This window comes from Metarhizium robertsii, assembly GCF_000187425.2.
Source record: "Metarhizium robertsii ARSEF 23 chromosome Unknown MAA_Scf_2, whole genome shotgun sequence".
In the NCBI taxonomy this organism is placed as follows: Eukaryota; Fungi; Ascomycota; class Sordariomycetes; order Hypocreales; family Clavicipitaceae; genus Metarhizium; species Metarhizium robertsii.
Window position 1 is genome coordinate 1,346,365 of NW_011942160.1, and position 23,426 is coordinate 1,369,790.

Consider the following 23,426-nt stretch of genomic DNA (forward strand, 5'->3'; position numbering starts at 1 on the left):
CACAAGAAAAAAAAACGGACAAAACAAGAGAACGGGACCAGGTCAATTGGGTAGGGTGAGGGTAATTGTGGAAGTCTTATTTTGTTTTTATCTTTTTTGGCTCCTTTTATTTTACTTTTTTCTTGTACTATGAAAGCCAAGCATGTCAGTGGCCAGCCAGAGGGGGGAGTTTTGGTTGTAGCAATTCTACATGGAAGGAGACGAATGTACCGAAAATTAAAAAAAAAAGAGAGCTAGAGTAGAGCACCAGCGAGCATATACGACTCTTCTCGATTTGCTTCAATTTTTTTTTTTTTTGTCTTGGCCGCGAAAGAATACAGCTCCTAGTCGTATTTTTGTACGAGATATTGCTAATACAAAGTACTACTAGTCTACTAACTATATCTTGGGCTTGGCCAGGTCTATCCTCTTCCCTTCGTCGTCCTGCTCGGCAACACTCAAGTCGGGCAGCTTGGCGGGCAGCATCCTGCGCGGCTGGGCGCCCGGCACGACGGCGTACTTTTGAAAATCGGTGACGCCGCAAAAGTCGCGCAAAAAGTCCTCGTCGAGGAACAGCTCGCCGTTGACCTTGTCCGCGGGGGCGCGGAGCACGCCCAGCACGGCGTCGCTGAAGATAGTTGCCTTGCGCAGGTCGCGGCGCTCCTCGGGCGAGGAGCCGCCAAAGTGCTGGGTGGCCGCAGACTCGATGGCCTGTCATTATTTTGGCAAAAAAGGTCAGCCTCCCATGTCCATTTGTGGGTTTTGATTCCTCCCGCGATATAGGCGACGGCATTCGGAAGAGGAGGGACTCACCACGGCAGGCCACATGCTGGAGATGGCCATGCCGGCGGCCAGCTTGCCCTCGCGGACAAAGTCCATGCCTAGGCCCTTTGTCAGGACGCTCATGCCCACCTTGCCCATGGCGTAGGCCGTCTTGCCGCGGAAGAAGCGGCTGTAGATGGGCGGGCTGACGACGACGACGCGCGCGGCGGGCGAGAGGTGCGGCAGCGCCGCCTGCACCACGGCGTACAGGCCCTCCGGGTTGACGCGCTGCATGAGCTGGAACCGCTTGAGGGGCGTGTTGGCCACCGACGACCAGTATATCGCGCCCGAGTTGTACACCAGCACGTCGAGCCGGCCGTACGCCTTTTTTTTTGTTTGCGGCCGTCAGCTCCTCGAGCAGGCAGGAGGCGGGAGGCGGAGAGACTTACGGAAACGGCGTCCGAGACGAGCTTGTTCACGCTCTCCTCGAACCGGACGTCCACTTGTAGGGCGAGCGCGTCGCCGCCGGCCGTTGTGATTTCCCGGGCGACGGTGGTGATGGTGCTGTCGGGGGAGTTGGGGTCCGGCGGGAAGGGCACGTTTTTGGACGCATCGCTTGTGGATTTGGCCGCTACGACGACTGGGTGACAGGCGTGGCATCAGTACCGTGCCCCCCCCCTTTTTGTGTCAAGTTCTTGTTTTGCTGGGATGTAAGTTACCTGCGTAGCCGTTCCTGGCCAGATCAACTGCCACCTGGCGGCCCATGCCGCGTGATGCGCCGACTACTAAAGCGACGGGCTTGCCCATTTTTTGAACGTGAACAGGACGAACTTGTGTTTTGGGACAAACCGTTTTTAGTTTTATGACTTTTTTTTTTAAATAAAAAAATGATCAAAAGGGAAGACGTTTTGTTTTGTACATTTATAACTCGGGGTTGGAGGAGATGGAAAAGCAGCTCCGGCTTGGATGCATGGGTTGTCGTTGGAGCTTCCCCGGATATGTGGGGCCAGATGGGGTCCAAAAGCGCCGCTGCCTCGGCTGGTGGGCACGGCTTGATGATGAAGACGGCCGATGAGATGGGATCGGACGTCGGCGGCCTGGGAAGACCCCATAACGCGAGCATGTGAGCGAGGGTACACCCACTGCATGGACATTGGTTGTCATCTTAGTGCGGTAGGGCTGATCCCACCCCTTTTTTTATGACAATGTGGCTGGGCGGGATAAAGGCCCATTTGCTGTCGGCGACTTCGCTTCACATGGCTTACACCGACGAGCGTGTACTTTCACCCCCTGCTGTACTCCGTACATCATGACATTCTTTATTTAAAACCTGATAAATACTTCTTGATGGGTAAATATATTCTGCCACAGACTGTATTCTACAGCAACTGCATCCTCCTTCCTTCTGGTATCAACCACACGTCCATCCATTTCTGTAATGCTGCAGCCAAGTCGAATTTCGGTGGATATTCCTCAGCCGCCACGCCTGAATACGTGTGTATTAAACTCTGGACATGGCCCAACGAAACGTTGACCGGGTGTGCCATCTCAAACAAGGCCCCCAGTAGTGCTGGATATCCCGCCAACTGAACCTCACAAGCATATTCAAGCACCGACTGTGGGCCGTGCTCGTTGTCGATTCTTGCGCCGCTTGACAGCAATATTTCTAATCGCGTCTTGATATGTCTGACGTCCTCTACACTCACCGACACATTGGTGTCTTTGTAGCTGACCGGGTAATTGGGTCGCAGATGCGAGCTCAGGAGAGCTTGCAGAATGGAATGGGAATGGAAACTATTCGGAGCCGCTGTCTCCCGTTTTATCGCGACCGAATCTACCCTGGCGCCCGCCTTGATGAGCATTTTTATTGTTCCAGGCTCGCTATCGTACAAGACGGCGAACAGTAATGGCGTACCGTCAAAGGGCACATCATAGATTCGTCGCATCTCTGCGCCAGTCACCCGTGATTCCTTGTTGAGGTTTGCGTAATCATGCTGAATTAGTGCCTGAAGCATTCTCATTCTAGGTTCGTAGTTCCAGGGGACCCATGAGTTCCCCAGTAGACTTTCATGGAGTAATGTCCATATGTAGTCGCCCGTGTCAGATTCAGCACCTATGGTGGGATCGGCCCCTTGGTATAATAATTGTGTAGCAACATCAAAATTATTTCTCGCAATGGCAAAATGGAGAGGGGTGGAGGATCCCATGGGGGTGACTGGGTCAACTTCGGCCCCTCGGTCCACGAGCATCCTGACCGCATCTGCACGCGTCGTTCGGCCTTTCGAGTTCAAATTTATGGCAAGATAATGTAGCGCTGTGTGGCCATTATCGTCCACAGCACCGAGATGGAAACTTGACTTGTCAAGCAGGACGGGGATACAGTCAACATTCTCTGATCGTGCTGCCCAGTGCAAGGCTGTGCAGTTCCGTGGTAGTGACAGGGCCCCGTTGATCCCAGGAAGCGTGATTAGGAACTCGCAAATGCTCGCCTGGCCCGTTTCAAGTGCCCGTAAAAAGGCCGTCTTCCTCAGCTCGAATGCTGCGTCAGGAGTCAGGCCATGCCACATGACCAGTAGACGGACAGCGTCGACGTGCCCATTTACGACGGCAAAGCCTAGAGCATCCGTACGACACTTTGATTGCGCGTGGATGTCAATTCCAGGTTGATTCAGAAGATATTGCAACAACTCAGTATGCCCATGCTGGCATACCATGTGCAATGCCGACCAGCCCCTTGACGTTGTTTGATTGACACTTACCGTGGGTTGTTGGAGAAGCAGATGAACAACGCGATTTTTGTTCATGGCGGCCGCATGGGGAAGAGCAGGCTCACCGTCGTCCACCATGGTAGCACCATGACGGATGAGCATGTCCAATATTATTTCGTTCTTCCTGACGCAGCTAGCACCATGCCTGAGATTACGGGCGGTTAAGGCTATGCCTAGCGGATAACGCTTTCCCTTCCCAATCCAAGGCGGTGAGTGCACATGACCTCCATTTTGAAGGATGTATTCTACTATCTCTGGATGCAGGTTCTTAATAGCCGTGTGTAGTGGTGATGGAGGCTCCCTTTTCGTTTCCCGCTTGACGTTCAAGTCGGCCCCGAACCGCTGGGCCACCCTGAAGGTGCCGAGCCGGCCAACCTGTGCAGCCCAGAAAAGACATGACGCACTTGGAGGGTCATTTCTGATATTAAGCTTGTACAGATGCGCATTGAGTGTTGTATAGAAAACGAGTGATGTGCGGACAAGTGCGTTGAGGCTTCGCCGATCATCGAACCACTCGCCGATGTTGAGAAGGAGTTCTGGTGGGAGACGCTCGATGGGAGCCTTTGTCTTCTTTTTCTCCTCTTCCTCCATTTGACTGTGCACAGAGGGTACCGGGCTTTTGCGCTCTGTACTATAACATACCATGATATATCAGTGTATACTTCTTGGTGGGCAAATATTATCTGCCACAGACTGTACCGTAGAAAAAGTATAGATTGCCGTGTGCCTAGGCGAGGTGCTGGCAATATCTCTGAATATTGAAGATGCCTGACGGTGTTTTGGCCGCCCGATCATGGTTGGGCGTGCAGTCTTTGAATGCAGGAAGGGAGAAGAATCGGTGTGCATAACAACCAAGCGACGTGGACCAACAGCTCGGCGCAGACTTCCAAAGTTGCCATAGTGGGCAGCCCAGAGGCTGAGTCGGTCCATGCATGATGAAGAGCTGTCAAGTATCCTGCGATGGGATATTAAGGGAGAAGTATGATGCAGAATTGAATCCAGAGTCGAACAACACGAGCGGCCGTCTTGCTGAAGGCTAAGACGATACGTCGGTGCAATGTCTCTGGCAAGATGTCTGTGCCCATTGTCCTCCTCTGCTCTTGCCTCCCACTGCGAAACCAACTAGGTACCAAGGTACTTGGGCACTGGCCGTGGGAGGCAAAAAGGAACCATTTGGTCAAATCAGGTACCTGGCTATCGCGCTTCATATTATAATACAGTAGTGTGTGCTTTTCCGTGGGTAAATATTTCTGCCACAGACTGTAGTAATTTGAGGCTTCTTGTGCAAGCGAGTGCTGATTCCAGGTAGTGCTCGGTACTCAGCACGTCGAGGTCCATCGGTAAAGCCCCTTGGCGCGTAGAGATAAAGTTGTGTCCGCCAGAATCGTAGCCTTACGAGAGATTCCAATCCCTCTGTTTTGCACACTTGCCAATCCAACATGTGTTAACCTCCACAAGTTGCACCTCTATCGTCCGTTGAAATTCCTAAATGACCTTTTGTCTTGTTGCCGCTCCAATTTCCTGAAACTTCCTCCCCGCCGCATCAATTGAATGCCTCTTTCGAGTTAGCGCGAGCGACATCGCCCGCCAGCAAAGCCAATGGCAGCGCAACACGTGATATCCCGTCTGAGTCACTGAGCGTTGGCGGACCTTTTTCGGCGTGCGCAGGGGTGTAGTACATGTACTAGTACTCCGTAGTAGTGCTTCTATTCCCAAGTTCCAACCCCTCCACTCAATAACTGCCCCTCCATATTAAACTGCCGACTCGGGGACGATTGCTAGAAAGGACTGTACGACATCAAGATGTCTCCCACGATTATTCATCTGAGGGCTGAGACCAAGCCGCTGGAGCGTCGTTCTCCATGTAAGCCCTGCCTCTACCTCGAATTTCTTTCTCTTCCCCCTTTGTTTTGGCTTTTGGAAGAAAAAAAATTTGCTAATTGGTTGCAGTATCACCTGAGGGAGCCAAGGCCCTTCTCGATGCTGGCTATGTTGTGCGAGTGGAAGAATGCCCAAACCGTATCTACAAGACGGACGAGTTCAAGGCCGCCGGCGTTGAGATCGTCCCAACTGGCTCATGGGTCAATGCCCCAACAGATCACATTATCCTGGGCTTGAAGGAGCTGGAAGCAGATGGCAGTATGTTTCGTTCGATCAATTCTACTTCCCAGAAGGCCAATTGCTGATTCCTCCCCCCTTTTCTCTCTTCATTTTCAGGTCCATTGCCACACACTTATATCCACTTCGCACATGTTTTCAAAAAACAGTTTGGATATGCTACAGAGCTGTCACGTTTCTCAAAGGCAGGCGGTTTGCTCTATGATCTAGAGTTTCTTGAGGAGGGCGGCAGGAGGGTGGCAGCGTTTGGGCGGACGGCTGGATTCGCTGGTACAGCTTTGGCCCTCTTGTCTTGGTCACACCAGATCCTTCATCCAGGAACGCCTATGGGCCCTGCGCCAGTATTGGATTCTGCCGCCGAGCTGGTCGCTCTTGTTCGATCGAAGGTCCAAGAGGCCCTCCCAGCAAACAATGGAGAGTATCCTCGCGTCATTGTCATTGGCGCGCTAGGCCGATGCGGCACAGGAGCGCTCGATTGTCTGAAGGCTGTAGGCATCCCTGAAGCTTCGATCTTGAAGTGGGATCTGCCGGAAACGAGCCGTGGAGGGCCGTTCCCCGAGATTGCGACGTCGGATATCTTCGTCAATGCCGTCTACCTCGGCGCTGCCCCTGCTCCCCCATTTGTCACCATTGAATCGCTGTCAGGGCCCGAGAGACGTCTTCGCGTCATCTCGGACGTGTCATGCGACCCAAACAGCGACAACAATCCCGTACGCGTGTATTCTCGTCACACCTCGTTTGAAAACCCCACCACCCCTGCTGAGGGCAAGCTGGACGGGCCCGAGCTACGCATTATTGCTATTGACCATCTTCCCACATTGATTGCTCGCGAAGCTAGTGATGAGTACTCCTCATTGCTTCTGCCGAGCTTGCTGACTCTGAACCGCCGGGACACTGAAGGTGTCTGGGTGAGGGCAGAGAAGACCTACAGAGATAGAGTTGCCGAATTGCCTTAGAGGATCACTTCGTCCTAATCAACAAGGTCGGATCATTAAAATCTTTCTTCACTTCTGTGCTAGTGTTCTCGTGGAGATGAAACACTGATTTGGCGTCGTATCAATCACATGCTTTGTGTAGTAATTGTACTCTCCAATGGCTTTGGTTTAATGTTGATGAGGAAATGACGTCAGTCCCATGGCCATCCCAAAAAAAAAAGTAAATAATGGGACGGACGAAAGAGTGCTGATGCTACGCTTGCTCAGGAAACACGATGCCTTTGTCGTGTATTGTATCAAACAAATACAAATTGAGATTGTGGCTGTATTGAGGAAATGGAAACGGGAGGAAGCAGAATAAACAGCGAGGTAGGCTAGGACAGATGGTTGTTCAATGTGCAGAAAAGCGTTTGTGTGTGTTGCCGACAAGGTTGACTGGATTACTAAACTCTCCGACTCGCTACTCCGTGCTCCATCGCTCATCCGCAATGAGCCTCGGCTCCCCACGCTCCCAAAGTCTACACGATCGGCCACTAGCTTCCCAACCCCAGATCTGAGTCGAGACTCGAGAGCTACAGAAACCATGCTGTCCCGACACCCTTAACTACCTGGGCAATATCCGATCGCGCCATTGGCACCGAACCAGAATATCTCACCTCTCCATACTCTTGGCTCAAGCGCTGACCTAATTGTGCGTTTGTACGAACAAAAATGGCTGGTGGACGCATCGATTGCTATCTGGACCTTGGTAAGCCCCCATATGCCCATGCTCTAGTCAATGATTCACTGACCAAGAAAACTTGCCTGACGTTTTAAAACCACAGCGTCCTTCTTCAGCTATATTTGTATTGCAGACTTGCAACTCAATTTGGACAAGCTAGCCGCCCACGGAGTTGACGTAGAGTGAGTCCGGCCAACACGCATGGGAAACTGACTATCCGGCCTGGAGCCTGACATGTATTATTACTATCACTAGGTTCCATCCCATCTTTCTAGGAGGCATCAACCACCTGTCCGGTAAGCATAGTTGGAGCATACGCAACACAATCAACTCGGTAGTCTAAACCCGTCAAAAGGCAATCGGCCACCATGGACCTTGCCTGCCAAGGCCAGGTATCTCATCTACGACAACAAGCGCGCCGCCGCCCGCGTCGGCATCACCGAGTACCAGGCGCCCGATGACCTGTTTGAGCGAGCAAAGACGCAGTCGGCCCTGCGGGCCCTGCTCTTCATCAAGGCCAACTACCCAAAGGAGAAGCTCCTGTCGGCGATGCACTTCCTGTTGCACAAGTTCTGGACGCCCCCCAACGCCGATGTCGTCGACGAATCCAGCCTGCGCGCCCTGCTTGCCCAAGCTACCGAGACGCCTGGCGGCGGAGCCAAGCTGTTCACCGAGGAAGAAGTTGGCCGGATCATGGATGGCAGGGCCGAGATGAAGAAGAAGTTGATCGAGGACACGGGCAAGGTTGTCGAGTCGGGCGCTTTCGGCTGCCCGTGGTTCTTGGTGACAAACTCCAGGGGCGAAACTCAGCCCTTCTTTGGGAGTGACCGGTACGTGGATTTTGTCTGAAAGTCGGAGAATTCAAAGGCGTGTTGCTGACTCTTTTTTTCTTTTCTTGTTGTTAGATTTAATCATATTTATATGCATCTTGGCATCCCGTTCCAGGATGTTGCGATTCTGCCACCATCCTCGGCAGCCAAGTTGTAAAAATATACAAAGTCTATATATATCAACAAATAACGGCCCACTACGTAATTATATTTTATTTCGCGTATCTTTTTTCCCTATCTCTTGCCATCTTGAAGTAGTAGTAGTGATGTAGATGTTCTCTTGATACCCACTTCGTCCCGCACCAACACTCAACGCCAACAAACCCCACGCATCTCGCACTTCCGCCTCACGACATGACCAACCTCACGATGCAGCCCGAGTTGACGCTCATCGTCGCTGCCACGCGCAGCATGGGCATCGGCCTGAACGGCACCATGCCGTGGACAGGTCTGCGCAAGGAGATGCAGTATTTCGCGCGCGTCACGACGCGGGTCTCCCCACAGGTAAATCTCCCCGTCCCCGTGACGAACAAGGGCATGCACGTGGTAACCCGCCCGACGTGATCAAGGCGCCGCCCAACTCTGTCAATGCCGTGATAATGGGCCGCAAGACGTGGGACTCTATCCCGGCCAAGTTTAGACCCCTGAAGAACCGCCTCAACATCATCGTGTCCCGGCAGCACTCGGCGACGCTTCCTGCTGAGATTGCGCCCTCTGAACCTGTGAGGGTGTCCTCGCTCGAGCAGGCTGTCGAGTTTGCGAGGACGCACCCCACTATCAGTAGGGTGTTTGTCATGGGGGGAGGACAGATATATGATGCGGCGCTCAGGATGGATGCCGCGAAGAGGGTGTTGCTGACGAGCATAGAGAGGGAGTATGAGTGCGATACCTTTTTCGGCTTGGATTTGCGAGGTGATGCCGCGAGGAGTCTGGGATGGCGGAGGAGGCAAAGTGACGAGTGGAGGGAGTGGACGGGAGAAATTGGAGATGCGAAGATGGAGGAGGGCGGTGTTGGGTACGAGTGGCAGATGTGGGAGAGGGAATGATGGACATTTGTGGTGGATGATGCCAGTGGGCTGATTTGGCGTCGCGTTTGGGCATATCGCGGGATTGGAAGTCATGGAATGCTAGAGCATGACGAGAGCCTGCAGCGGGAACTCGGACATTGTGCCATAATGTACAATTGTTGCTATTTTTGTTTAATACAGCGGCAGAAGTTTGGAATATCATCTGGCCAGATATACAACGACAGCGTCGTCTGTAGCCTCCCCTTCTTTTGTCCACACGTAATTATACATGCCGCCGCCATGCCGAAACTCCCTCCTTTCTGCACATCAAATTTTCACCCATTAGATTATGCCTCACTCCCCATTCTTCTTCCTGGCTTCCCCTTCAAACGCCTTCTTAAACGGCTCCTCCAACCGGCTCCAAAACACGTCCACCGGCCTTGCCAAAATATCGCCCGCCTTCTGCGGAAAATCCACGTCACTCGCCGCCTCCAGCGACGCCAAACTTGACCTCATCCACCCGACAATCGCGCACAGCGACCTCGGATCAACCTCGGGCGCCCCCTTGAACAAGTTTCTCCAAACGGCACTCGCGAGGATAGCATCGCCCTTGATGAGACCTTCGTCGTACGCAAGCAGCAGGCCGCGCCACTGGACGAAAATATCCTTCAGGTACCGTTGGCGCAGAGCGCTCGAGGTGATGTTGTGGTCGAGGTGCATCTTTTTTTCGCAGTCAAAGAAGAAATGGTCGACGAGCTGCTGCTGCCAGTTGCGGAAGGTGTCGCGCTCGAAGCAGCGGACGCGGGCTTGGAGGAGGTAAAGATGGAGCATGGTAACGTGGGACCAGGTGCTGAAGCTGGGTTGGAGGCCGAAAGCTGTTGGTTCCCCCCCAGGGAAGTTAGTTTGTGTACTTTTTGGTTTTCCTTTTTCTAGGCAAGGAACGTATATTTATCAACAACGTACTCTTGTGCCACACGTTCCCTGCATCGATGGGCGTGCCCAACTCCTCGCCGTCTTCTAACCTCTCGACCTGGTCGTTGTTGCGTGCCTCCTCGGAAATGTGGTAGTCTGCGGGCTGCGCGCAAATCTTGTACAGCTTTTCAGAGGCACCGAGAACGCGATACGACTCGCCTAGTGTTCCCATGCCCAGTATCCTTCTCTGGGGCGTGTTGCTGAACCATCGTGTGGGTGCAGGATGTGATGAGCTTGTCGGTCGCGACAGGTTCAGGGTCCTTGCCGGGGCGGCTCTGACGGCGGACGCGCGAATTGCTGCCCGGAGGAGCGTCCGCGTTTGTAGCCTGCACGATTCGCAGGCCATTATGATCTCCACGCCTTCTTTGGGCCAGGAGGACGCTGGCTGGTCAAGGTGGTTTGGGCGGGGGGTTGCTTGTGACTGCGGAAGTCGTGAAAACGAAGCTGGAGCTCTTCTGAGGTCGATGACTTTTTTGGATGTCAGAGAAATTATTTGGCATGCGAGTGGCTCGGGTGGTCCGTGCGTCGGCCGCGTTCAATGTCTATGACGGGGACACGAATCCATGGCATGCGAATCGTCATCGAGGGAAATATATCTTGGTAAGCAAAAGTCGTGCTTGTGTGCTCTTATTGGTGTTATTAAATGGATATTGCTACATGTAAAATTACAGTGTGTTTTTTACATAGTCGTGCAGAATTCCTGCAGTGTTCTACATCTTCGAAAACACCAGGCTGCTGTTCGTTCCGCCAAAGCCAAAACTGTTGGAAATTGCTACCCGAACCCTCTTCTCTTGAGCCGTTAGTGGAACGAAATTAAAGTTGATACCGACGTCGGGCTTGTGTAAGTTTTGTGTAGCTGGTACAACACCCTGCAAAGCCGTTAGCCCTTGTCCATCAGCGTCTCGTCATAGGCAAACAGGACCAACCTCGTATATTGAGAGAATGGCAAATAGAGCCTCGATAGCTCCCGCAGCCCCCAGCAAGTGCCCCATTGCTCCCTTGGTGCTGCTCACCGTGACCTGGGATTCAGCTGATACCCCCTCCTGGCCAAGCATCAGCCTTCGGATGGCGGCCGCCTCTGCCACGTCTCCAACTTGCGTGCCCGTTGCGTGGGCATTTATGTAGTCAACTTGTAAAGGCTTCACTCCGGCATTCTTCAGAGCCCGCTTCATGGCCAGAAACGCTCCTCGCCCGTCTTCTCGGGGCGCCGTCATATGATACGCATCCCCGCTACAGCCATACCCCTTGACTTCAGCGTATATCCGAGCTCCTCTGGCTTTAGCATGTTCCAGCTCCTCTAGCACACAGACAGCAGCTCCCTCGGCAACAACAAATCCATTGCGGTCCGCGTCAAACGGTCGGCAACTGCCGGATGGATTGTTATTGTAGGCCGTGGACAAAGACCTCGCTCTGCCGAAGCCAGCGAATGTGAGTGGGTGAATACAAGACTCGGAGCCGCCGGCCACCATGACATCTGCGTCGCCCATGGCAATAAATCTGGAGGCATCGCCAATGGAATGTGCGCCGGTGGTGCAGGCTGTAGTGGCAGCGTGGTTCGGCCCCTGGAAGCCGTATTTCATGGCGATGTGACCTGCTGCCAGGTTGATTAGTATCTTGGGGACGAACAAAGGTGAGACTTTCTTGTATCCCTGTTGTATGAAGAGTCAGTGTTTGTATTTTTGCAAGCGTTTTATGGCAGCTCACATCAGTATGGTGTGCCAAACTGGTCTCGTATATTTCGTCCAAGTTGCCGATACCACTGCCCAAGCACACGCCGGTAGCCTCCATGTCCTCCAGCGTCGTCACGTCCCATCCGGCGTCTTTTAGAGCCATGTCGCTTGCAGCAATCGCGTATTGCGTGAAAGTAGACATTCGTCTCTGCTCAGAGGCGCTGAGCCAGTCGCTGGCCCTCCATTGACCCGGCTCACTTCCGACAGGAACGACACCAGCAATGGTGCTTGTCAACTCCTTCCATCTTGCCTGTGGCTGTCGCGACGCAACACTGACGATTCCTGATTCACCGGCGAGTAATCGGTTCCAGATTTGCCGGATGCCCACGCCGAGGGGAGTGACAGCGCCCAGACCTGTAACTACCACGCGGCGCATGACGATGGCGATGTCATGTCGGACGAAGTAGGAAGAAGCTAAGAATTAAGAATTGTTTCGAGTGAGCTCCGTTTGTGGTCAGCGCCGGGTTCTGAAGCGCCCTGATGCAAATCAGGGGTTTCCAATGTGCTCAAAGGTTGACTATAGTTTTGGTCTGGTAATTGCTTCCTTGGTGGACGGGTTTTAAATGCGAAGCAACATTTGAAGTTTTCCCATGACACCAGGCATATCAAACACGCGCCCGCAAGTGGCATTTGAACCACATGCAGTGATGATTGATCAATGGAGACGGTAGGCTAGCGCTCGCCTACAGCGTCTTCAGTGGCGGGACGGGCGGCACAGCGTGGACTACAGTGAGGGGTGGAGGTGGACCAGACGCCAGGTAACCCTGACATTCACCAGGGCAGGCCGCGCGCATTTGATGTCTGGTGGTCTGTGCCAGCGCTTGAGCACCCGCGTGAGGAGGATTGACATGAACGGTCTGGTTGGCGTTTTGAGCTGCCAGGGCACCGAGTATTGTAGTTGAAATCAATTGATGTCTGCCAAGTACCTAGGTATTTCATTGTGCTTAAATCAAGTAGGCTCCTCCGTTGCTCTTTCCCTGTGCCCAGTTGTCCTGATACAGCCCTGTTAGTCAGCTCCACTGCCATCACCAACGCTGGGTCGATGGGGGCGCTTGCGGCTGGCTTCGTGGCTTATTGAGGACACGGCTCAATTGCGAAACACTATTGCCAATATCTTTTGTTCGTGTCTGCATCAGTCGACTCACCGGCCTCATCGTCGGCATCAACTTCCACCCGCTTCTTCTCCGTTAGATGCAAAACGTTGGGAGAAAATTGTCACCGGCAGATTGAATCCCCCGACTTCCATCTCGACATCTGGACCTGTATCGCATTTGGTCCCCATCATCAGCGGCCAAGGGCAAACGACAAAGGACCGCTTCCCATGTCTCACATAGTCACGGACCAAAAACGCCAATAGAAATCCTCAAATTGAGCTGAATTCGCTGCCCCTGCTTGTTACTTGATCACATGTAGCTGGCCTTTATTCGGATGTGGCCCCTATTTAGAATCATCTCTTTGTTGCACAGCTAATCTCCCCTCCCACCAGAGTACATAAACATTCGGCTTTCACACTTGGCCGCCATGTCGAGCTGATTGAAAGCAAATCAGACCTCATCACAACTTGGAATCGCGCGGCCATCCAAGGTACTCTCCCTCGCCATGAGTGCCGAACTTGGCCAACGGCGGATAAGCGCCGAGTCAACAGGATTTGACGCCTCCGCCGGCCCGAGCTCAAGGTATTCATTCTCCCATCGGCGCTCTGCGTCCATCGAGGGACTCAAGGAGCACATGTTTCAATGGGGCGAGGGCCATGGCAGCGATGACGACGATGTGTCTGAGCATGAGCTCCTCATGGACCCAAACTTGCCAGATGATGAACATGCCGACGCCATTGAGATGGGAACCAGAAGTGTCCGGAAGAGACGTGAGGAGGAGGATTCTCCGTACCCCGAGGTTCGAGCAGCTGTTCGCAACTACGATGAGGACGTCCCCTGCAACACTGTGAGAGCCTGGGTCCTTGGCTTGAGTCTGGTTGTCGTGGGCGCCTCAATGAACACGCTCTTCTCCTTGCGACAGCCATCAATCTCCATTGGGCCACTCGTTGCACAAATAATTGCGTGGCCCGTGGGCCATGCATGGGCTCGCTTCATGCCAAAGAGAAACTTCACCACCTGGGGCTTCACCTGGACTCTTAACCCTGGCCCATTCAATATCAAAGAGCACTCCATCATTGGAGTCATGGCCAGCGTGTCCTTCTCGGTGGCATATTCAACCGACATCATACTTGCTCAGCGCATCTTCTACAAACAGAATTTTGGAGTTTTGTTCCAGCTTCTACTCACCATCTCGACTCAGTCGCTTGGATATGGTATTGCAGGGACAATGCGCAAGTTTTTGGGTCAGTTGGCCATCGGCCATCCTCACCCCAATCCCTACAATCGCTGACTGTTGCAGTCTACCCTGCTTCCATGATATGGCCATCTAATCTCGTGGCTGTAACCATGATGAATACCATGTATGAGAAGAATGATGTCCGAGACCCGGCAGTCTTTGGCGGCAACATGCCGAGACTTCTGTGGTTTTTCCTCGTCACCGTGGGTGCATTCGTGTACTACTTTATCCCTGGATTTTTAGCCCAATGCTTGAGCGTTTTCGCTTTTGCCACTTGGATCGCGCCCCAGAATCCTGTTGTCAACCAGTTGTTTGGTGGCACAACCGGCTTATCCTTACTCCCCATTACTTTTGACTGGACTCAAATTTCGGGCTGGGTAGGATCGCCGCTGATTCCGCCTTGGTGAGCTTAAAGGAAACCCTTTCCCATCACAAAACATGCTGACTGTTTCAGGTATGCCATAGCCAATACTTTGATTGGAGTTGTTGCATTCTACGTGATTGGATGTTCTGTTCTTCACTTTTCTGGGGCCTGGTATGCGGAATTTCTACCCATGAGCGACGCAAATACATATGACAATACCGGCGCTACATATAATACATCACGTGTCCTTAGCGAAGACTTTACTCTAGATCAAGAAGCTTACGAAAGCTACTCACCGCTGTTCCTTAGGTATGTTCGCGCTAATGAATCTTTCACACGTCGACTTACATGCTTAGCACGACATTTGCCGTGTCATATGGTCTCTCTTTTGCGGCTATTTCATCCCTTATCGTATATACATATCTCCACAACGGCAAGCAAATTTGGAAACAGTATCAAAACAGTGCAAATGAGAAACCAGATATTCACCTGAAGCTCATGAAGAAATATAAAGAGGCGCCAGACTGGTGGTACATGGGCCTATTTCTTGTGGTAAGCCAGCCCCTGTGAGCCTAGGGCGCTCTCTGTCTAATTCAGGCGTTGCGTATAGATGCTTGCAATGGGCCTGTTTACTGTATTAGCATACCCTACCAAACTCACATGGTGGGGATTTCTCCTTGCCGTGGCAATATCGTTTGGCTTTTCATTGCCAATTGGTATTATTGAGGCTGTCACAAATAATCGCATTGGCTTGAATGTACTCACAGAGTTTATTTTCGGATATATTCAGCCAGGCCGGCCGTTAGCTCTTATGATGTAGGTTCCGCTGAGACAACACCTACGGACATTGAACTAATGGATTGTAGTTTCAAAACATTTGGATATATCACCATGTATGTACAGCGCTCTAGCACTACTCACTACACATAATAAGCTAACCGTCCCAGGTCTCAAGCACTCAGCTTCGTCTCTGACCTAAAGTTTGGACACTACATGAAAATCCCTCCGCGGACCATGTTCTGGGCCCAAGTAGTCGCTACCACCTTCTCATGCTTCATCCAAATCATAGTGCTCAACCTCGCACTCACCAATATTCCCGATGTCTGCGACCAACATCAGCGGCATCACTTCACCTGCCCTGGAGGCCGAGTCTTCTTCTCAGGTATGTCAACTCTGATCTTTTTCTTTCTCCCTTTTTTTTTGCTCCAACCCATCTGACAGCCTTCAGCCTCTGTCATCTGGGGCCTCATCGGCCCAGACCGCATGTTCTCTCCGGGCCGGATCTACTCTGCTCTCTTCCTCTTCTTCGTCCTTGGCGCCATTGTGCCCATCGTCGTCTACTTTGGCTTCAAACGCTACCCCAAATCTCCGCTCCAGTACGTCATGGCGCCACTAATATTCGGCGGCGCGGGCGCAATCCCACCGGCCACACCACTGAATTACTTCTCCTGGGGCATCGTGGGCTTCATATTCCAGTACTGGATCAAGAAAAGGCATTTCGGATGGTGGGGGCGGCTGAATTTCCTGACGTCGTGTGGGCTGGATTTGGGATTGGCACTTGGCACCTTGTTTATTTTCTTCGCCTTTACCATGCATGGGATCGAGGCGCCCAAGTGGTGGGGGAATGAGATCGTGGACTCGACAATGGATGCGCAGGGGACGGCGGTGCAGGGACAGGTTGCGAGTGGACAGGTATTCGGGCCGAAGAGTTGGTGATTTTTATAGAGTGATAGACTGTGTTTAATAGACTTGTACATGCCTGGAGTAATGTCATGCGCATCATGGGCTCGGGCAAATACTATAATTGGCCCTATCAAGGAATTCTACATATAACAATTGTTTATTTGGTCAGAAACCTCAAACCCCTTTCATCCTGACATTTCTGATATTTCTGACCTCTAAGTCAACAGTTCTGAGGATCCAATCGGAGCATGCCACGGTGTCAGTCATGAACAGTGATCGCGAAGGAAATAGCGACATACAAGCACTAAAGGCCGATTATTGCTTCAAGGAATGGACACCATCTGTGGAAGCTTCAAGTTGCAGAGATTCTCAAAAACCGATCCTGTCACGGCTCAAATATTCGCACATATCTACTGTCGAGTGTCTAGAAACCGGACCATGGCTTTCCATTCATCCTTGATGCCAATGACAGAAAGAAGCCAAAAGTGCCGCACACTCGGTCACGTCCGCTCAAAAAAACAGCACAGTGGAAGCGAATTCCGAAATCCATACATCCTCAAACTTCCCGTCCTCCAAACATGAGACGGCCGGGCCCTTGACAGCCGATGTGACACCAAGTCAATGGAGTCTCGTCTCAAGGCAATGGAACCAGGCTGCATAATGAAGCAGAACATGGGGTTGCTCCAGAGGAAGACTGGCGTAAGAACTCGCACTCGAGCCAGAGAAGGCGATGAAGGAGGATTGAATGAAAGAGGAAGATTGGGTGAAATTTTTCGCTTTGAGCGCCTGACTCGCTCCGTAAAAGCTTCTGAGATTGCGTTTTTGCGCACAACCTTGGCGAAAGACCAGAAAGACACAGAAACAGTTCACTACGAGCTTGCCGTAACCTGCCTCGACTATCTGAAGGGCAGTTTGGGTAATCTTGCTTTCCTCCAATACGCATCTACCTTTGGTCAACCCATCTGGACAAGGCAGGAAGCCAAATGGATGATTATGGCATGACAGCGCTAGCTTTGGCAGCACATAATGGCCATTCCACCATCGTTGAGACTGCTACAATGCGAAGAAATCGCTATCGAAAGCTCGGCAGATTCTTTGTAGCTCGCGGCCAGAAACGATCAAAAACATGTCATGGGCAGGCTTTAACAAAGATATGGAGACCTATTGAGATTCAAGGATCAAAACGGCTACACGGTTCTTCATAGAGCGGCTGAGGGAGGGAGCAAATCAGCCATAAAACACTTGTTGGAGCTAGGTATTCACCCCAATCAGAAAGACAAATTTGTCGATTTTGTAGTGTCAAGGATGTCGATAAGACAATGAACAGGCCTTGATTGCTGCTATCATCACGGATGAAGAGGTAGTAATATCTGTTAACATGTTTCCTCGGTAATAGCTGACCGGTTTGTTTAAAGCGGTTCATCAAGCGCAGGTAAGGGATGAGTAATTAAATCAAGTGATTTAGTTTTGGTTTACGGTACTATAATACGAAAGTTTTACTTGTGCTGCGTCCCGACGACGGGAGCCTGGGAATTCCAGTGAATGACCATACACGAGGGCAAGCTAGCCATGTATTGCTCTTGAAACTGGCCGTTTTAGAACAAGGACAACACAACGATGGTACAAAAGCTCTGGCAGCCAATAACGACACGGTGCCATTGATCCATTCAGTCATACCGGTGGTCAATAGGTCTCTGCAAGGGCCATGAAAATTTTTAAATACCTGTAACGTATGGATCGCTGGACTTTCGTCGAGAACAAATGATGGAGGCATTCAATCACAGTCTCCAACGAGAGATGGTCCCGTGCACCCATATCTTCCATATGCAAGCAAATATAAGGCAGTTGACATAACTTGATAGAATCAAGGCGTTGGCACCGGCGACTAGTATTTCCACGTCAGAGCATGTATGTTTCAAATTCAGCCATTGAGGGATAGATACCTGCCTGCCACTGGATTGCTACGTCAGAATACACGCATGTGGCGGGACAACACGGCAGCCACACGAGAGCTCGCACGCTTCACATTGAAACAAGCATCCATTGCAAAAAGTTAGGTAAAAAAGGCGAGCGAAGCGCCCGTCCCGGACGTCAGAGGTAGAGAAGGGTAGTCACGTGTTTTAACCCACCAAGGTTCACAGCAAGAGGGCGCTAACATAGCAACGTGCTTTTGCAAAGCGCACCGTTTTCCAAACCCAAGAAAAAAAAAAACTTCCCCAACAGTCTGTCTGGATTGAACAGCTTTCCATTTCACCTTTGAAAAAAAAACCTAGCAATCTACCATAAGCTACTACATACACGTCAAACAGAGTAAGCACCCCGCCCTTCCCCTCACATTTATATCAACTTAGCAGAATTTCTCCCCGCAGCGACGACGCCCGCCACAATGAGCGAACGACAAAACGGAGTGGTCAAGTGGTTCAACGAGGAGAAGGGGTATGGCTTCATCACCCCCGAGTCCGGGCCCGACCTGTTTGTGCACTTTAGAGCCATTGAGGGGAGCGGCTTCAGGTCTCTCAAGGAAGGGCAGGCGGTCACTTTTGAAGCCGTCCAGGGACAGAAGGGCATGCAGGCGGACAAGGTCCAGGTCAGCAACTAGCAGGTCGAGAGGAGGACGGGCTTTTCTTCCCCCCCGCGGACAGTCACGAGGAATTTGGTTTTAATTTTATCTCTTGTTTCCTTTTGCCTTGGGCAATCCAGTCGTCCGGGATGTACTATGCGTGCTGGTCTGGGAAAATCTGCAACCTTGTGGGCACGGCTTTTCTCCCGTCCCGCCCGAATAAAACGGTTGCTCTGATCATGCGTTTTCCCTTGGGTGATGAAGGAGGGATCGTGGCCGTGTTCAGAGGCTTGTGACACACCCCGGATTTCAAATTTTGCTGTTGATGGTGATGATCAAACTACTCCGTACTGCGTGCATGGCTGTTTCCCCTCTCGCTGCTTGCTTTTTCCTTGTGCAGAGCCGCCTGGGCTGAGGAGCTGGGGAGGTGCCTCGGGGTTTCAACCCGCGCGTCTTCCAAATAGCGGTCGGAGGTATGGGATTGCCGAACATGGGTGCTACGGGCGTCGTTGTGCTTTCATCGTGATGATGTTGTAGGGCTCCGTCCTCTGAATATTTGCCAGCTCTGAAGCACATGTGGGGAGATGCTCTATCCCAGCCGCCGGTTGCAGTGAGAACTGATGCACAGCGGAGGCGAGACTGTCACAGAATCGGTGCGTGTAATTTGCATGATATATGTCTTGCCGGCAATATTCGCCAACGTCTTGTTGAGCCCTTCCGCAACATACAACCGTTGGCTTTGATGCAATGCGAAAAGGAGGGCGACAACGGCGGGTTGTTATCGCATCATGCTTTCTGAAAATGAGAAACGGCCATCCATATGCAGGGCACACCGCATTTGGCGGCAGCGGGAGCGCTCGAGTCACACGGCATGGATATCGGTTCAAGAGTGCTTCCCAGGGCGCCGGGGGAGGGCAGCGCCATATAATTTCATGTACACGGCTTAGAATATATGACTTGCTTCGAGGACATCCCGAGGCTTGGCAGAAGACGGCCGACTGTGTGCAAGCTGACTGCTCGGACTGGTTTGTGCATATTGAGTCTATTCGAATATAGTTACATGAACCACCACACTTGACCAACTAGTTTGTCCTGTCAAAGACCAAATTCTACAGTACCAACCTACCAGGCTCCTCCTCCAGGATAGCTTTGCACCTCTCCAAAAACATATGCGCTCTATGCTCCTCCTCCCTCGGCACAACAAGACTAAACACGTTGAGGCCGTTGGAAAATCCTGGAACAGTAGCGATGCCATGTTCGCGAGCAGCCTTCTTGGGCTTGGCAGTCAGCACGTCTATAATGTCAGCCTTCTTGGCCGGTCGTGTGGGCGGCTCAAATAGCGTGCTGGGGGGGACGGCTGAAATCTGCGGCAGGTAGACGCCGCGGGATCCCTTGGCTGCCTTGATCTTGTCTAGACCAAGAACCTGGTCGAAAAGTTCGCTGGCAGTGGGGGCGCGATTGGCAGGAGGCAAATTGTCGTTGGCGACTTCGGCAGCACGGCTGATGAATGTGGAAAGGGGCATGAAGACGCCGAGTGTCTTCTGGATGCGTTTCTGGACCTCGACGACTTTGCTGAGGGACACGGGGACGTTGATTTCCAGGGGACGGGCTTCGTGCCTGGAAGGTTTGGGTTCCTGTGGCGCGGCGGGAGCAGCCTTCTTCTCGGCGACCTTGATGTTGCTCAGGTCCAGGTGGGATAGCTTCTCGAGGCGTGACGACACGGCGGCAGGGCTGTCGGCGTTGATGCTGCCCAGGTAGGCTAGCACATCGCCCTTAAGCAAGCGCCCGCCTGGACCCGTGGGAGTGATTTTGCTGACGTCGTCCTTGCTCAGGCCATTCTGCTTGACGAGGTGTTCGACCGACGGCATCAGGGGATACTTTTGCTCGTGAGTTTCTCCGGTCGACGCTCTTGGCGTGGACTTGGTCTTCGTCTCGGGGATAGCCTCTTCCTGCTTGGGCGCAGCAGCTGAGTCGATGCTGCTCTGCTGCTGCTCCTCCTTTGGAATCTCGAGTGTCTTAATATCGTCACCTGCCTCAGCCAGCACCGCGATCCGAGTCCCGACCTGCACGGCCTTGGCCCCATCCTGCGCCATAATCTTCATCATGATACCATCGTCCTGGGCCTCCACATCCATGGTCGCTTTATCCGTTTCGATTTCCAGGAGGACATCGCCGGCGCTGAAATTCTCGCCCTCTTTGACCTTCCACGTGGCAATGTTTCCTTCGGTCATAGTCGGAGAAAGAGCGGGCATAACGAAATTCTGTGCCGCAAGGCATCGTGCAGAAGTTGCGAGGCCTGTACATTCCAGTTAGCAAAGCAATAAAAAAAGACAAAGCCCCCGTGATGCCACTTGATTAAACTGCGGACGCTTCGTAAATAGTACCAAAGCCGCAGCAGAGAACTGAGAACGTACCTCGAGAAGAGGCCCTCCCAACAAGACGAGCCGAAGCACGGCAAACACCCGCTAAAGACGCCATAACAGCTCAATTGAGCAGTCTGATGTACCGTATTATCAAACTAGCTCGATTAGTAGAGTATTGAGATCGGGCGGAGGGGGCGAGGCTTTGGAAAGCTGCGCTCCAAAAATTGAGAGCTTTTGGAGCTGTTGGGGAGCGCCGATACAGGGCGGAATGAGCCCGGATCATGGACAGCAGTTTTTTGGGGGACGACATCGGTACGTACCGACGTTGAGCTAAGCCCGACAAAATAGTGTCGCCAGGATGTGCGGGCCATCATCGCACCCAATGCACACATAATTTCGTACACTCTCCCGGACCTGTCGGCGCTACGCGGCAAATCACCCAACCCAGTGGACCACCCCGATAAGGTTATCAATTTTCGATTCTAAATTGTCACCAGCTCCCACGTCGCGAGACGAATTTGCCCTGATGACGGGATCCGCGAGGCCGCAACCACGCAATACGGACAACACCACAGGTCCGGCAAATCGCGTGGGCTAAGAGTTGACCCAATGGCTACTTTCTCACGGGGCATCGCCCTGCTCCCGCTCCCGCTCCCGCTGCGAGCTCTCCCACGCCCGGCGCACCCCGTCGGAACGTCCCGATTCCTCACAACCTCCCTCCGCCGACTGCGAGCACCGCACTCGGCCTCCCCGTCTGCAAAGCCAGCAAAGAAACCACCGTCCAACCCACCCCCCGCCGCGAGAGGGAGCCCGACGACCGCCGCACCCTCCCGGTACGCATTCATCAAGAGCCTCTCGTCGAAGCAGACGCCGACGGTGCTGTACGAGGCCCCCTCCCACTTCTGGTTCTACTTTGGCTGCTGGACCAGCGGCACCGCCATCCTCGCGTGGACGGCGCTCACGGGGCCGACGGTCGTCGAGCAGCCCGACGGCACGCCCCAGTGGGTGGGCTACGTGTTTGGCGCCTCGTACGTGCTCCTCGGCGCCATGGGGTTCTACCTGCTCTCCAAGACGCCCAACATTGTCGCCGCGATACGCGTGCTGCCGCCAACCACAGAGGCGGCGCACCCGCGCCTCGAGGTCACGGTGAAGCGCATGCTGCCCGTGCTCAAGCCGAGGACCGTCGTCGCCCCCCTCGAAAACGTGCGCCTCAAGTCGAGGTTCTCCCTGCCGGAGGAGTACGTCCCCGAGCTGAGGCGGCTGGAGCTCAGGATGAGGGAGGAGGAGCGGCGCCAGGCGCTGCGCAAGTTTGACATGGAGCACCTCTTGACCATGCCGTTCCGGAGGCTGGGCAGGGCGTTTGCCAACATGTTTCGCGGAGTGAGGAGCGCGTGGACGGACATGGGATTTGGGGTCTTGAGGGTCGACGGGAAGGAGTACAAGGTTGATGTGACAAAGGGGTTTGCGCACGATGGGTTCAAGACATTGGAGCAGATTGTGGCCGTGGGATATACAAAATAGAGCGCGAGTCGAGGGATGCTGGTGTAGTTGCGGATCTGGGGTTATTCGGGTGAGTCCATGGAAGGGTGAGCATTTGCTGTATCATGGCATTTATTTTCACGGGCATTGACTGGCGACTATGTAGACTTTTGGCATGCACCAATATGTACAGTACTGTATAATTCTTGCTCGGGCACAATTGTAGATTCGGTGTGCTCGCGGAGGGGGAAGACGTTTGGTATACACTTACGGCGTCATGCGATGGAAAAAAAACATGGGACAATATTAACCATGTCGCTATATTCATCTTAACACCATGCAGTTATGATCTAACGATCACGATTTTTTGGTGCTTACCCAGCTGGGGCAAAGAATCAATGCATTATGAGCAAAGCAATCAATAACACGGCGATGTGGGTTTTGATTCACCGCCGTGGCCGAGTCCACAAAGGCGCAACTTCACGTCATCGCACCCTCTACCTCTATTGCTGTCAATTCATCTGCCGACATCCATGGTCGGGCTCAGGTTTCTCAAATTCCGGGCCCATGCTGGACGAACCACGACTTATCGTGGACATGGCCAATGTGCGAAACTCCCCGCAACCCATCGACGATGAACCCCGCGCCGGCCGAAGATATAAAAGTGATTTATCATGTGCTGTGTGACTAACAACTATCCCCTTTTTCTTCCCACGACGGCAACGATCGCCGAACTGTTTCGCAAGCCGGTAAACCCCAGGGGAAGGTCATGCAAGAGGCCCCGGACTGGCCAAAAATGCTGCACAACAGGCGACAACAGGTAA

General features: G+C 52.7%; 11 protein-coding genes across 11 annotated transcripts; 6 read left to right on the plus strand and 5 right to left on the minus strand.

Moving 5' to 3' along the window:
- Nucleotides 1–378: 378 nt before the first annotated feature.
- Nucleotides 379–1,548, minus strand: MAA_06005 (short chain dehydrogenase; the record flags this gene model as incomplete). Its single annotated transcript, XM_007824003.1, has 4 exons — nt 379–690; nt 793–1,125; nt 1,191–1,381; nt 1,461–1,548. 4 exons carry the CDS (start codon nt 1,546–1,548, stop codon nt 379–381), a joined length of 924 nt encoding a protein of 307 aa, XP_007822194.1.
- Nucleotides 1,549–2,120: 572 nt separating this feature from the next.
- On the minus strand, nt 2,121–4,100 carry MAA_06004 (Ankyrin repeat protein; the record flags this gene model as incomplete). The annotated part of the gene is made up of 1 exon (XM_007824002.1): nt 2,121–4,100. One exon carries the CDS (start codon nt 4,098–4,100, stop codon nt 2,121–2,123), a length of 1,980 nt encoding a protein of 659 aa, XP_007822193.1.
- Nucleotides 4,101–5,312: 1,212 nt separating this feature from the next.
- On the plus strand, nt 5,313–6,583 carry MAA_06003 (alanine dehydrogenase; the record flags this gene model as incomplete). The annotated part of the gene is made up of 3 exons (XM_007824001.1): nt 5,313–5,373; nt 5,460–5,648; nt 5,727–6,583. 3 exons carry the CDS (start codon nt 5,313–5,315, stop codon nt 6,581–6,583), a joined length of 1,107 nt encoding a protein of 368 aa, XP_007822192.1.
- Nucleotides 6,584–7,273: 690 nt separating this feature from the next.
- On the plus strand, nt 7,274–8,270 carry MAA_06002 (glutathione S-transferase kappa 1; the record flags this gene model as incomplete). Its single annotated transcript, XM_007824000.2, has 5 exons — nt 7,274–7,310; nt 7,387–7,465; nt 7,539–7,579; nt 7,639–8,113; nt 8,189–8,270. The coding sequence occupies 5 exons, from the start codon at nt 7,274–7,276 to the stop codon at nt 8,268–8,270; spliced, it is 714 nt and encodes a 237-aa protein (XP_007822191.2).
- A 197-nt stretch (nt 8,271–8,467) lies between these two features.
- MAA_10803 (uncharacterized protein) lies at nt 8,468–9,159 on the plus strand (the record flags this gene model as incomplete). The annotated part of the gene is made up of 2 exons (XM_011412722.1): nt 8,468–8,617; nt 8,683–9,159. 2 exons carry the CDS (start codon nt 8,468–8,470, stop codon nt 9,157–9,159), a joined length of 627 nt encoding a protein of 208 aa, XP_011411024.1.
- Nucleotides 9,160–9,474: 315 nt separating this feature from the next.
- Nucleotides 9,475–10,438, minus strand: MAA_06001 (Ubiquinol-cytochrome C chaperone; the record flags this gene model as incomplete). Its single annotated transcript, XM_007823999.2, has 2 exons — nt 9,475–9,995; nt 10,084–10,438. 2 exons carry the CDS (start codon nt 10,436–10,438, stop codon nt 9,475–9,477), a joined length of 876 nt encoding a protein of 291 aa, XP_007822190.2.
- Nucleotides 10,439–10,802: 364 nt separating this feature from the next.
- On the minus strand, nt 10,803–12,198 carry MAA_06000 (3-oxoacyl synthase; the record flags this gene model as incomplete). Its single annotated transcript, XM_007823998.2, has 3 exons — nt 10,803–10,961; nt 11,019–11,741; nt 11,797–12,198. The coding sequence occupies 3 exons, from the start codon at nt 12,196–12,198 to the stop codon at nt 10,803–10,805; spliced, it is 1,284 nt and encodes a 427-aa protein (XP_007822189.2).
- Nucleotides 12,199–13,421: 1,223 nt separating this feature from the next.
- MAA_05999 (OPT family small oligopeptide transporter) lies at nt 13,422–16,233 on the plus strand (the record flags this gene model as incomplete). The annotated part of the gene is made up of 8 exons (XM_007823997.2): nt 13,422–14,160; nt 14,217–14,556; nt 14,608–14,826; nt 14,874–15,069; nt 15,128–15,333; nt 15,384–15,410; nt 15,465–15,679; nt 15,746–16,233. 8 exons carry the CDS (start codon nt 13,422–13,424, stop codon nt 16,231–16,233), a joined length of 2,430 nt encoding a protein of 809 aa, XP_007822188.2.
- A 2,353-nt stretch (nt 16,234–18,586) lies between these two features.
- MAA_05998 (cold-shock DNA-binding domain-containing protein) lies at nt 18,587–18,799 on the plus strand (the record flags this gene model as incomplete). The annotated part of the gene is made up of 1 exon (XM_007823996.1): nt 18,587–18,799. The coding sequence occupies one exon, from the start codon at nt 18,587–18,589 to the stop codon at nt 18,797–18,799; it is 213 nt and encodes a 70-aa protein (XP_007822187.1).
- Nucleotides 18,800–19,869: 1,070 nt separating this feature from the next.
- Nucleotides 19,870–21,012, minus strand: MAA_05997 (Biotin/lipoyl attachment; the record flags this gene model as incomplete). Its single annotated transcript, XM_007823995.1, has 1 exon — nt 19,870–21,012. The coding sequence occupies one exon, from the start codon at nt 21,010–21,012 to the stop codon at nt 19,870–19,872; it is 1,143 nt and encodes a 380-aa protein (XP_007822186.1).
- A 720-nt stretch (nt 21,013–21,732) lies between these two features.
- Nucleotides 21,733–22,644, plus strand: MAA_05996 (uncharacterized protein; the record flags this gene model as incomplete). Its single annotated transcript, XM_007823994.1, has 1 exon — nt 21,733–22,644. One exon carries the CDS (start codon nt 21,733–21,735, stop codon nt 22,642–22,644), a length of 912 nt encoding a protein of 303 aa, XP_007822185.1.
- Nucleotides 22,645–23,426: the final 782 nt, after the last annotated feature.